General features: G+C 40.8%; 1 protein-coding gene and 1 long non-coding RNA gene across 3 annotated transcripts in view; both read right to left on the bottom strand.

Moving 5' to 3' along the window:
* Positions 1–14,087, bottom strand: part of LOC145520793 (uncharacterized) — a 536,928-nt gene that overhangs the window by 10,371 nt on the left and 512,470 nt on the right. Inside the window, exon 9 of the long non-coding RNA XR_014064827.1 lies at positions 7,359–7,519. This is a non-coding gene — a long non-coding RNA (uncharacterized LOC145520793). The remainder of the gene's footprint in view (positions 1–7,358; positions 7,520–14,087) is intronic.
* On the bottom strand, positions 5,591–6,381 carry LOC145520790 (methyltransferase HEMK2-like). Of its 2 annotated transcripts, XM_081528226.1 has the most exons (3): positions 6,248–6,381; positions 6,001–6,178; positions 5,591–5,916 (listed from the first exon to the last, which is right to left on the bottom strand). In XM_081528226.1, exons 1-3 carry the CDS (start codon positions 6,379–6,381, stop codon positions 5,668–5,670), a joined length of 561 nt encoding a protein of 186 aa, XP_081384352.1. In that variant the 3' UTR covers positions 5,591–5,667. The 2 variants fall into 2 exon arrangements, with proteins under 2 accessions (XP_081384352.1, XP_081384351.1); XM_081528225.1 differs by having other exon boundaries at positions 5,591–6,178.

The following is a 14,087-nucleotide window of genomic DNA, read 5'->3' as shown; positions in this document are numbered from 1 at the left end:
AACTCCTGGAGGTTTTTCAGATTTATTCATCTTTTGTTACAACCTTCTCATACTTTTTGCTAGACAAATTTCTACTCTTCCTTCAAACATCTACTCAAAAGACAACTCCTCCAGGAAGCCTTCCTTGCCTATCTTCTTACCTCTCCCACCTGCCGCATGCCCCATAATTTTCTTTACTTTGACCACAGTAGTGTCATCCTGTTTGTTTAACTTATACACAGAGCACATCATACAAAATGCCACATGGATGAGTTACAAACTGGAATCAATATTGCTGGGAGAAATATCAACAACCTCAGATATGTGGATGATACCACTCTAATGGCAAAAAGCGAAGAGGAAATAAAGAGCCTCTTCATGAAGGTGAGGAAGAGATTAAAAAAGCTGGCTTAAAACTCAATACTAAAAAAAAATAACAATAAGATCATGGCATCTGGTCCCATCATTCCATGGCAAATAGAAGGGGAAAAGGTGAAAGCAGTGACAGATTGCCTTTTCTTGGACTCTAAAATCACTGAGGATAGTGACTGTAGCCATAAAATTAGAAGACGATTGCTTCTTGGCAGGAAAGCTATGACAAAACTAGACAGTGTGTTAAAAATAAAGACACAACTTTGCTGACAAAGGTCCATATAGTCAAAGCTATGGTCTTTCTAATAGTCATGTATGGATGTGAGAGCTGGACAATAAAGAAGACAGAGTGCTGAAGAATTGATGCTTTCAAATTGTGATGCTGGGAAAGACTCTTGAGAGTCCTTTGGACAGCAAGGAGATCAAACCAATAATATTAAAGGAAATCAAGCTTTGGAAGGATTGATGCTGAAGGTGAAGCTCCAGTGCTTTGGCTGCCTGATGCGAACAGCTGACTCATTGGAAAAGACCCTGTTGCTGGGAAGGATTGAGGGCAGAAGGAGAAGAGGGTGACAGAGGATGAGATGGTTAGATGGCATCACTAATTCAATGGACATGAACTTGGGCAAAACTTGAGAGATGGTGAGGGACAGGGAAGCCTGGCATGCTGCAGTCCATGGAGTTGTGAAGAGTCAGACATGACTTGGCGACTGAACAACAATAGTGTAATGTCTAATTCACTTATCAGTCTCTATCAACAGAATGCAAAGCCCTCAATAATGCAGGCTTAAGCAAACTGATAGAAACAGAGCATAGAGTGCTAGCTACCAAAGTGGCTGTGGAGTGGAAGAAATAATGAGATGTTGGTCAAAGGTTGCAAACTCCCAGTTGTAAGATGAATAAATTCTGAGACTTGGATGTATAGCATGTTGACTATAGTTAATAATAATGTTTTATACACTTGAAATTACTAAGAGGGTAGATCTTCAACATTCTCAACACAAAAAGAAATGGCAGTTATATGACATGATGGAGGTGTCAGGTAAAGCCTATGGAGGTCATCGTTTTGCGATACGTAAGTGTTCCAAATCAGTACTTTGTATACGTTCAACTTAAAAAAGTTAATAAAGCTAGAAGAAATATGTGAACATAAAATACGACATTAATAAATGCCATTTTATGACATTGCAATGGAAAAAATTTCTAACAAGAAAAAATATTTTAATATTATAATACAAAATCTTAAGTATCATTTGTTTTTGTATGTTCAAGGACTAAAACAGAACCTGGAATATAGGAGATAGTATTAAACATACTTCTGGATGAAAAAGTGGATGAAACTAATAATAAAAGAATATCTTTCTTTACAATAAGTTACAAAATAAGAGAAAATCACTACTATATTGCTAGCAGAAAAACTATTATTTAAAAGGAAAATAAAGTCAAGAGTTCTCTACATGAAGGAGATTTGATGACTAAAAGTATACATTAAGTATGGTTTCAGAATTTCAAATGGTTATTGTGAAATGAAAAATTTGAGTTGAATGCTTATTTCTCATAATCATAAATCCTACTATACATTTTTCACATTAGGATATAAAATATGCCTTGTTTCCACTGAGAAAAGGTCCTGTCAGCAAACATGTAGGAAGTTGTTGTGGATTGAATTATTTATCCTAAAAAGATATATTTAGTCCAAACTCCCAGTATCTGTGAGGGTGACCTTATTTGGAAATAGGGTCTTTATAGATGTAACCAAATTAAGATGAGGTCACACTTGATGGGGGGAAGGGGACGCTGATGCAATGTGACTCGCATCTTTACAAACACAGGAGATACAGAAAGAACACCATGCAAGATGGAAGCAGATTAGAGTGATTCATCTACATGTCCAAGAACTTCAAGGGTTACCTACAACACCAGAAACTAAGATAAAAGCATGGAACAGTCTCCCCTGGAGCCTGCGGAGAGAGGCTAGCCCTGCTGACACAATCTCCTGGCCCCTAGAACCGTGCAAGAATCAATTTTTATTGCTAACACCACCTAGTTTGAGGTGCTCTGTTATAGCAGTCTAAGAAATTTACACAGATGCTCACTGCTCCATGTAATTCATTTAAATCAGTGGTTCTCAGAATTTTGATTTCAGGTTAAATTTCTATAGCATCAGATTGAGTAGATCTGGGGCAAAGCTCAGAAACATGTAATTAATAAGCTCTTCTGGTAATTCCAATAATGATGCATTACAGAGAAAATTTTACAAAACACTGATTTAAACTGCCAAGGTGTCTTGTTTTTTCCCCAGCTTTTATCAAAAGCCAGGCTCTCTCTCCTGTGCTTGTTCATAAGTAATCTGGAGAACAAAAAACATACATGTGCCATTGGGTCAATACTAACTCAAAATGGTCAACAACGATTTTAATAATAAAGCAGTGCTAGCTGAGCTGACATATCATGTCCCAAATTATAGACCAGAGGGAAAAGAGTTAGCCAAATGGCTCTCCCACTGAATAGGGGAAATAATGGAAATTCTGATAGATCCTTATTTTGCACCAAAGGGAGCAGGTGTTGCAACAATACAGATGACTTGTGTTGCCAAAAGCTGTTCCCTCTCGTCCTGGTGGCTCACTTCAAATGTTTTAGAGTGTCCTCTCGCTCACAGACCGCCAGCATGAGAGGAGAGGGCTATCGGGGCTCATCAGAGATTTGTTGCTTCCACAAAACCCTGACCTAGAAGCTCAGAGTATGGTTGGCCCCAAGTTCCTTGCCTAAAACTAGTCCAACTGACCTGATGCTGAAGAATGTGAGAACCATATTTTAGGTTGAGCTGGTTAAAGCTCAAAACTAACAGTATCAGGACCCAGATCTCAGTACTGAGCAGATCAGTTAATGTGTGTGCATGTGCTCAGTCATGTCCAACTCTTTTTGACCTCATGGACTGCCAGACTCTTCTGGCATTTTCCAGGCAAGAATACTGGAATGGGTTGCCATTTCCTGCTCCAGGGGATCTTCCTGACCCAAGAATCCAATCTGTGTCTCTTGCATCTCTTGCATTGGCAGGAGGGTACTTTACCACCGCACCACCTGGGAAGCCCTGCCATTCAAGTCAACAGGCAAACCAGTCTTGACGGGTCAATCACGGGCTTTAGAGCCCGGGACTTGTCTTAGGCATGTCTCTCCTTGGTGTGTGTCTTTAGCCCAAGTTATTTAACTCTTTTCAACCTCAGCAGCCCTATCTATAAAACAATGATAATTCCTACCTCCCAAGGGTTACTTGGAGATTGAATAAAGCAGTGTATGAAAAATTACCTATCAAACGCTAGTTAGCATGGGTAGGCAGTTACACATATTTTCTTTGGCCATGGAATACACCATCAGCCCTAGGTGCCTACTTCAGAGAGTTAGCTCAAAAACACCTACTCAACCCACCGTCATCACTGGATTGTGCTGTGGATAGCAGGTGTATCATGTATTATGGTGTGTACCTTAGACAGCAGAAACCCTCTACTGTCATCCATTGTGAACAGACAGGTGGTGGGTCGATTAATTAAAAAAAAAAAAAAGGTTAAACTGTGAAATCCTTAAAAATGATGCACACATACCTTACATTTATATTGCAATTTAAAGGAACAAATTAGATTCACTTCTAAGCTTTGAATGTAGGGCAAGTTTTGTTGCTGTGGTTGACTTTTAAACAGTACAGGGATCAGAGTTCACACCACCTCTTTTGCATAAACAACTCAAACAGTGCATCATCTACTAGGATCTCCAGGTTTACTTTCTATAAAGCAGAATGAGAAAGTAAAGACCTTTGTAAAACAATCTCAGTGCAGGCTCTTCTAGTTTTTATGATTCCCTCCGCCCCCAAGGTTTTTCAAGTTGTCTCACCCACATCTAATTGTACAGCACTTTTAGCAACTCAACCTTACTGTTTCCAAAACATTCACTGAGTCAACAACTCTCTTTGTGAACTTATATTAAATCAGTTGTGAAACATTTAATTGAAATATGTAATTACGTAACAAACAGAACTGGCATAAATAGATATGGGCAGCAACACAGCTGACTCTTGGCAAGTAGACAACTGCACTGCTGGGAACAGAAGAACCAGGATGAAGCAGAGAGCAGCCCACTAGAAGGGAGTGATCTGCATTCTTCAGGCCTTAGGCAATGTTTTACAGTAGGAATAGAAAGCTCTGGTACATCAAATGGGTAGAAGGAGATTGGTTAAGAATTTCTGATACAGCAATCTGTCTAATAGAGAAGCACTAGACTGCCAGCAAAGAGAGTCTCTGCGGCCAACACAATTGCATGAACCTGACAGAGGCCATGGAGAGCTGCCTTCCCTGGTATCTTTTATCAGAGATTAGGCAGAGAGCTCTGGAGCTCTTTGCAAATTCCGTTTAACAAATGACTTATTTCATTAGATTCCTGGATACTGAGAGATTCGGTCCTTGATGAGGCTTCTGCCCATCCTGACCCAGGAAGAAAGCCCCGAAGCACCATGAGTATCAGACTGTGAGCACTGGCAGACAGCTGAGCCTCCCTCCCTCCTACTTGCAGCCCCAGAAGGAGTCCCCAGGAGAAAACCCTTGCATGAGACCACAGGGCCAGATGAGCTCTCTCAGGACAGCTTCTTCAACAAACCAACATCACCAGAGTCAATAACAAGAGCTCTTTCTTATGTTCAGTCACAACACTAAGTGCTGTAGATACATTTTCTTAGCTAAGCTTTACAATAATCCTATGACTATACTATTTACCCCCTATCATAAATAAGAACACTGAAGATCAGGAGAGCAAAAACTTATGAACGTACAGCTGGTATAAGTGAAGCTGCTCAGTCGTGTCCGACTCTCAGCGACCCCATGGACTGCAGCCTACCGGGCTCCTTTGTCCATGGGATTTTCCCGGCAAGAGTACTAGAGTGGGGTGCCACTGCCTTCTCCGAACATGAATATACTGTACTTGATTTTACCAATCCCTTTGCTGATGGATATTTAAGTTAACTCCATTATTCTGCCGTTACAAGTAATGCTGAAATGAACATCCTCTTCACATATAATTAAGTATAACTTTTTCATTATATATTCTCTACATATAATATATATATAAATATGCAAAATTCAATATATATATATTTACTTGCATTTGTGCAAATATTCCAGTAGACCTGACTGCGGGGTAAAAGGAAACGCCCTACTTGCCTGCCTTTTTCTAGATAACAAATTTCTGACAATTTTACTTGTTAACAAAGAAAAAACTTTCAATTTCAAAATATGCCAAAAGCATTCTGCTTTAAGTAGCACACACTGTAGATTAGGACTTGGTGAACTTGAGGACTGAAAGGATTTCTTGGCCTGCTTGCCTGGAAAGTGCAGTGGTCCCTTGTAGACCTTTTGTCTTCATTATCTTCAAAATTTCTTCTGGATTGTTTTCTTTAATGGTGACTAAATAGAACAATCCTCTTGGTGAAAGGAGATCTGGAGCCAGTGGTAAGAATCTGTCCATGACTTCACGACCGTTTCTGCCACCAGCCCAAGCCGCCTGTATCCCACGACTCCCTACCTCTTCAGGTGGAGTCACCACATAAGGAGGATTAAATACAAGAAGATCAACCTTTTCCTTCAATCTTGGTAGCAAGCCTTTGACTAAATCTGTAATTATTGGTTGAATGTGGACTTGATTACAGCGTGCCGTCTCCAGGGTACATGCTGCTGCCTCAGGGTTGACATCGGTGCACATATACAAAGCTTGAGGACCGATCACAGAGGCTAGGAATGCAGATACCACTCCAGACCCTGAGCCAACCTCGAGGCATATTTCCACTCTCGGTCCTGCGCCGCCCTCTCCAGGACTCCCGAGCCTTCTCCCGCGGGGACCCTCGCCCTCCTCGCACCCCGTGAGTTCGGCTGCCGCTGCTTCGAGTGCATCCAGCAGCAGAAAAGTGTCCTCCGCGTGCTCGTACACGTCGCTGAAGGCGCCGCGGCCCACGTGCCCGTACAGCACCGTGGGGAAGCTGGGCGCCGCCATCTTTCCTGTCTCCGGCCTACAGCTGGTATATTTAAACCTTAATCTGTCTTACAATAGGACAAAAGTCTTTAATCACATGACAGAACAAGGAAGAGACAAAGGTGTGGTGATTTATTGGAATACGTTATTCTTTAAAAACAACAGTTGTACATTTGTAATTATTTAAGCAGCATCCCTGAAGGCAGAGAAAAGCTTAAATTTCCAAATCATCAAACTACAGGTGATGCAAACCTACAGAGTGTCCTGGGCAAGACAGGGGTGAGCATCATTCTCCTGATGAGGAAATCTGGACTGATCAGTTTGGAATGATGATGATGACATAGTGGGGGATAAAGGTACATGAAGAGAAGGAAATGTGTGTGTAGGGAGGGTGTTCAATATCAGGCAGAAAAGTAGCCATTCCAATTTATTACTTTTGCTGTTCTGCCTGAGAAAGTCTCATTATAAAATGTTTCCCCAAAACATCACCTATGAAGCAGACCAAACCTTTGTCACTAAGTACCTTCATAGCATCTCTCTCACTATGATCAACAGAGGGGACCCTTATCCCTCTACCACAAGTTAAATGCTTTGGAAAAGACTTGGTCCTGTTTAAAGAAAACTCATGCATATACTGTATCACTTTCTTTCTCCAATATCCCAGGGGGGAATGGGAGAGAAGGTATTAAGTGAGAAGCTCCATTTTCGCAAAGACAAGATTTGCTCAATTTCACAAAGCTACTTACAGATACTAGAACCAGTTGTTTTCCCTAAGTACTCATTTGGTTAGAAATAAGAGAGCACAAAACGAAAAAAAAGGACTGACCCCAAATGAATATTTCCTACCGATATTTTCCTAGTTAAAACTAAAACTTAAATAATAAAGAGACGACCACATTAATATTTTGAGATGCTTGGTTGAAAGGCACATCACAGAAATTCAAAGTCTAATTTGGCACATTCATTAAATATGTGTTCATTAAACACGTACTACATACCTGCCAAAGTGCTTCGCATCAGGCACACAGTGGTAAACATGAGTGCGAGAGCTCTGCCCACACCCCCCTCACTGTCTGCTCTGCGGCGTCCAGCTTGTTTACCGACAGATCAAATTCTCTAAGGCAGGTCCACGGCTGGCAGGTCCATGGCATCGATTAACCTTGTGAAAATAGAGCGAGATCTTTGGTTATTTATGTATTTACTTTTCTAAGGAAAAGGTTCATAGCTTTTATTCATTTCCCCGATTCTTCACTTTAAAAGTTAACAACCAATAGTAAAAGAACCACGATTGAAATCAAGGAATGAACAAGCACATAATATAAGTGGAGGACCACTCTGCTCCTCTCCCTGTCTCTTCATCGCACCCCACTCTCTGGTCACATCTTACCTGAGAAATCCCAAGAGTCATTAGAGTGTAACTGTATGATACTTGCCTTGTAATCTCTAAAGTACTATACATAAATAATAGTGAATGCTATGATTATTATTGCTAAATTTGTAGGTTTCTTCTTCCAACATTTCCCAAAAAAGTCAAATACTTCATGACCAACCACTGTCTTTCAAAGACATTACCTTGCAACACTGGTCATTTATGAAGTAAGAGAAGATAAAACTGCCATTCAAGCTACTGCACTGGACAGTTAAGTTTGATCTGCTTTTCCTTTTCTCTTACTTTCTATCCTGCCTTCCTATGTTTCCTTTTGAAGGATACAAAGACAATGAAAAACAGGTTTTATGGGATTTTTAAATGGTTATTAATTCTGGATATTTTTAAATGATATTAGTGTATCCTGAAGCTAAATGGGACCAAGTGGCTTTATGAATACAATAAATAAAGAAAAATGCATTCCCAAAGAGCTGGGAATAAATACCTATGTTCCAAAACCCTTCTAGGAACTAAGGGAAATTAATGTTTTTCATCATAAGAACCCTGGGCAGTGTTCAGACTGCATCTGGTACTGCACAATGGTTGGCTAGATTTATCCTCCTCCTCCATCATTTGTTATACACTCTAGTAAAAATGCTCTGAAGAATGTAAGCAAGCATTGTCATATAATTGCAGCCTTTGAAGACAGACACCTAAACAACCACCACAGACACAAACACGCACACACATATATACTGCGTTTTACAGCTTACATTTCCAGACTGCATCGCCTATAAAGATGGCTTATTTTTTAGAAAAATCACACATACTTTGACTAGTTTTGCTTTTTTAAGACAGTGTAGCTGTATTCATTGCAAAAGCATTTGGAAATGGTTCCGTTTGTTTCTTCTATCTCAGCTCAGGCACTATCAGTTCATCTTGTGATTATGATGGAAATAAACACCCCACAGGAATCCTCTATTTTCAAAGTCAGGTAGGTGGGTAGTGTCTCCAGGTTTTTCATGATTTAAAGCAAAGTATATGGTCGCAAAGATTTGGACATGACTGAGTGACTAAGCACACAGGACATATCTAGAGAAAGTGCTCCTGCCTTGTGCTGCTGTTAAATTGAAAGGAAACATGGTTATTTGGCTTTGCAGAACCCAAGCAGTTCCCTTCCTCTGACAGCTCTTGTAACAGTGGCTGGGATAGAGGTAAAATCCTCAGGACGTGAAAATCAAATTCTATATAATCCGCTTACAGGGGAAGCAAATTAAAAGCTATTTTTGTGAGTTTTTGAGCCTGATACATGGTCTCTTCTGCAACTGGAATGTGACACTCAATCCATCCCTACCATTGACCTGAGGAATGTAAATCTGTCAAGAAGCTTAAAATTAGCTAACAAGTCCACATGAGCAATAGGCTCCCCAGCCCAAATTTAAAATATTTGCTTAAGCTTTCTAAACAAAATCCGTTTCCTACATTTTGTTGGTAGTTTTCCTGCAAATCACTTAAGCATTCTAGGTTACTGTATTATCTCAAAAACAGCATAACTTTCTGCCTCTCTCTCTCAGTCATAAAATATTACAAAGTCAAGTCTAAGCCAAAAACATAAGCCTGTCTGAAAGCAGCTCTGTTGAGATGCTATTATTTTGTTGTTGCTGTTACATTCAACCATGGAGGAGGCAGCAGATGAGTGCTGTGGCCTTCCTCATGAGCTCTGGCCTTCCTCATGATGACTGTCTGCTGGTTCACTGTGCTGGCCATATTGCTACAAACCACACTAACCACTTAGAAATACAAAAGGCAAGTTGGATTATTTAAACCAAGTGGAAATTTAACTGGAGATACTAAAGATTTATTTTATCTTATTGCATTGGGTACATACTGAAAAGCAAATGTTTCTAAAGGTACAGCCTAATGGTTAAAAGTACAAGTTTTGTCATCAAATAGAATTGCTTCAACTCCACCTCTGTCACTAGTTAGCTATGTGGCCTTGGGGAGGTTAGCTACACTTTGCTGTGCACAGTCTTCTATTTTTATATGAGGATAACGATGGTATCTCTCATACTGTAATTGTGAGGAATAAACTATATGATTCTATAACCCCTCCTTCTTGGGTTGTCTTTGGAAATTAGACATTCTCCAGTATTATCAAAACAGCTTTAACATCAACAGAGGAATTAATAAAGACGATGTGGTACATATACATACTGGAATATCACTCAGTCGTTAGAAAGAATGAAATAATGCCATGTGCAGCAACATGGATAGACTTAGGGATTATCATACTGAGTGAAGTAAGTCAGACAGAGAAGCAGAAACATCATATGAGCCCTTATATGCAGAATTTAAAAAGAAATGATGTAAAGGAATTTATTTACAAAACAGAAACAGACTCATGGACTTAGCAAATGAACTTATGGTTGCCGAGGGGCAAGAATTATAGAATCAGAGAGAAGGAAGAGCAGAGGATAGGAGTGGGAATCAAGGAATCCACTCTGCTGATGGACTGTGTGATATCAGAGAGGTGCTAGGTCCCTCCAGCATTGATACCGTATCAAAATCTCTGAGAGGATCGAGTGCAGGACCAGTGTTCTTATCTTCTCTATTCATCCATGAATCAGTATGATGAACCCCTGGATCCTTAAGGTAGCCTTGAGTGTCTCTTCGCTACAATCACGTGCTTCCCATCACACTGGGCATTTTGTCCTCATTACACAAGTGACTTTCAGGGAGCAGCAGTGGACTGTATCTGCGCTTCTTTCTTACAAGGTAGCTGGGAACGATGCAGTCATCTTCAACTGTGAGCACACACATGGCTTCAATCAGAGCCCTAGCAGAGGATGTCAGCTGGCATACATCCCTCCTTGAAACTCACTATTTCCCTATCATTTCTCCACTCAAAAACAAGAACTAAGTGGGAAAGAGTCGTGCAATCCTTGTTGGAACCCCTGCTTCTCAAAACTGCTTCCTCTAGTCCTAAGGAACAGTCCCCAAGGAGAATCACTTGAGCTGTCTCAGTCTACAGAGATCCCTACACCTTGATGACACAACTCTCCTGCCCTATTCTTAATCAATTCTTGAGCAGTTGGAATGGTGAGCTTGACTTCAACCCACCATTTCCTTGACTTCTTCAGCTATTAACCACAGCTTTCTGACCCTGAAACCAATTAGTGTTAGTCTTAGCAAACGTCTGCAAACTCCACACCCCAACCGCTTGCTGTGATTCAGCCTTCTCTACTGTCTGAGCCTAGGCTACTTATCCAAGTTTCTCCACCTCCCTCATCCCAACTGGTGGAGAGGATGAGATTCTACTCAGCTTCTGCTCTAGATACTCCTCAGCTGCAGGTAATGGCTCATATCCTCTTGCCCAGCCCTGGCACTGATAGTCAAATCTGAAATTTTCACATCACTGCACTAGGAATCTGAAGAAGGCGATGGCACCCCACTCCAGTACTCTTGCCTGGAATACCCCATGGATGGAGGAGCCTGGTGGGCTGCCGTCTATGGGGTCACACAGAGGCAGACATGACTGAAGCAACTTAGCAGCCACAGCAGCACTAGGAATCAGAAAATCCAGGGTTTAGTCCTGAATCCATTGTTCTAGATTCCCACAGTGGCCTCTTGATATGAGGACACTTCCTAAACGTCATTGATGTATTAATTTGCTACAGCTCTTAACAAAGTGCCAGAACTTGGGTGCCTTTGAGGGCAAATTTATTGTCTCACAGTCCTAGAGTCTGGAAATCCCCCATTAAGGTGTCAGCAGGGTCAGTTTCTTCTGAGGGTTGTGAGGGAAGTGAACTGAAACTGTTCCAGTTCTCTTTCTAGTTTCTGGTGGCCTTCAATGTTCCTTAGCTTATAGATGACCATCTTCTCCCTGTGTCTCTTCCTTCTATATGTGTTTGTGTTAAAAATTCCCCCCCCCTTTTTTTTTTAATAAATACTTATTTATTTATTTTGGCTGTACCAGGTCTTAGTTGCAGCATGGAAACTCTTAGTTTCAGCATATGGGATCTAGTTCCCTGACCAGGGACTGAACCTGGGTCCCCTGCGTTGGGAGCACAGTCTTGGCCGCTGGACCACCAGGGAAGTCCCAAATTTCCCCCTTTTATAGGACACAAGTCACATTGGAGTAGTGATCCATCCTACCCCAATATGACCTCATCTTAACTAACGACATATGCAGTGAAGCTATTTCTGAATAAGGTCACTTGCTGAGGTTCTGTGGTTCAGGGCTTCGATTTGTGAATTGGTGAGGTTGGGGAGGGAACAGGAGAGACATAATTTGACTTATACTAACTGGTGATCCCTGTTTTATCTTCTTGCAAGATTGACGTGAGAAAGACTGAATATAAAAGCATTTTGTGAACTGTAAAGTACTACACAAACACAAGGAATTATTAAGATTTACAATAGTTAATCAATGGAGTTTGTTTTTTGAGAGTTACAGCACATGGCCATCCTACCGATTATCCTGTATACAACAGCAGTCAAGAAGTCGCCGTGCTACTTCCATGAAAGAAAATTTATTTTTTCTGCAAGTGATGTTTCTCATTCATTGATTTGCATAAAATGCTGCTTAATGGCTTAAATATTTATATTATATGGACTCAGTAATAGCTTAATTTCCACAAAATAAAAAGGTACATTATCTCTCATTGCAGACGGTCCTTTTTTCCAAGACATTTACATTTCCTTCTCCCCACCCCCCACCCCAGACAGAACTTATGTAAATAGATGAGTAGCACAGAAACAAAATATAGTCTTTGCAGAGGAAAGTTTGATTGGAAAAAGGGCCCGTGCTTTAAAACCGAATCTTCACTCATCAGAGTTTCCCCCCAAAGCGTAAGTGGGTAGAGGAAAACTTGAGAATCAAACTACCTGAAATGACAGAGATTTATTATTTCCCCTAAGGAGGAAAGAGAGGAAAAGCTTTCTGATTCTATCTGGGTGCTTATCCTAGATGTTAGTTTTGGCCTCATCTTCTGCCTAGGGAAGGAATGATAATAATCAACCACCATTTTCATAGAGAAGCTACAGAATTTTTTTACATCCTTGAAAATTGTTGTTTAATTGTACAGTAGATTAGTTCCCTGTGGCTGCTGCAACAAGTTACCACTAACTTAAAATAACAGAAATTAATTTTATCACAATTCTGAAGGCTACAAGACCAAAATCTTAGCAGGACTACGGTCTCTCTAGAGGCTTTAGAGAAGAATCAGTTCCTTGTCCGTTCCAGCTCTTGGTGGGTGCCCCAGCTATCTTGGTCTCTGGTGATATCACTCCAATCTCTGTCTTTGTCTTCACTTTGCCTTATCCTCTGCGTGACTGTTGCTTCTCTTCTGTCTAGAATCTCCCTCTTCTCCCTCTTGTAAGGACACTTGTGATGGCACTCAGGGCCAATAGGAATAATCCAGAGTTATGTTCTCCTCTCAAAATCCTTAAAATAATCACACTCGCAAAGGCCCTTTTTTTCCAAATAAGGTAACATGCACAGGATCCAGGAACTTGAGGTGGGTATTTTCTAGTGGCAGTGGGGCCACTTTTCATGTATCACACGCAAGAAGAAAAAGGAAAACTGCATCGTATTTTTTCAGTTCATTAATTTGCAAGCTTTTCCCAAGAACCCTCGTGGCCGTGAGATGGAAGAGCAGGAGTTGCAGAGGAAGGAGAGCTGTGAGCAATCCTGACCCCCCTCTCCCCTCCATCAGACTGAACATTTCTGCACTTCTCTTGAAAAATGGCACCCCGTGAGAAATACCATCTCAAGAAAGGATTCAGGGGCTTAAAAGCAAGGCTGAAAAACATTGTTCAATATTTGTGATACCAAAAGTGCTTTTCTGGCTACATAAAATTCATAAAATTCTGGCTACATAAAATACTGAAAGTGCAAAAGAATTTTTGTAAACAGAACATGTACTCCATTGTGGGAAAGTCTTCTTTGCTGGTCAGACAGGGAGCCGTGCAATCTATATTCTAAGAGGCACTACAGTGATCTGATTTCCTCGCCAGGATTAGGGGTCATACAGATCCAGGTAAATCAAAGTCTTCATGGGCCTCTTCTTGATCCATTATTTGAAATTGTTAGCAATAGTGAGAGGGATCTCCAGCACCCGGGAAGAATAAGAAAGGGCTGCGGAGGCCATTTCTGTGATGTGAACATTTCAGGGCACTGTTTCTTAGAGGAGTATTGCCATTTGTTTAAAAACATTACAGTTCCCCACAAGGAAAAGTACTTATGATTCCACTTTTATTCGGTACTTAAAATAGTCCACATTCACAGAGAAACAAGAAAGGTGATTGCCAAGACCAGGGGAAAGGGAAGACTGAAAAGCTCTAGTTTCATAGGTAGAGA

Source organism: Giraffa tippelskirchi, chromosome 9, assembly GCF_054371585.1.
Source record: "Giraffa tippelskirchi isolate mGirTip1 chromosome 9, T2T-mGirTip1v1.2.pri, whole genome shotgun sequence".
Classification (NCBI taxonomy): Eukaryota; Metazoa; Chordata; class Mammalia; order Artiodactyla; family Giraffidae; genus Giraffa; species Giraffa tippelskirchi.
The sequence above is the reverse complement of the archived record's forward strand: the minus strand, read 5'-3'. Positions and strand labels throughout refer to the sequence as shown.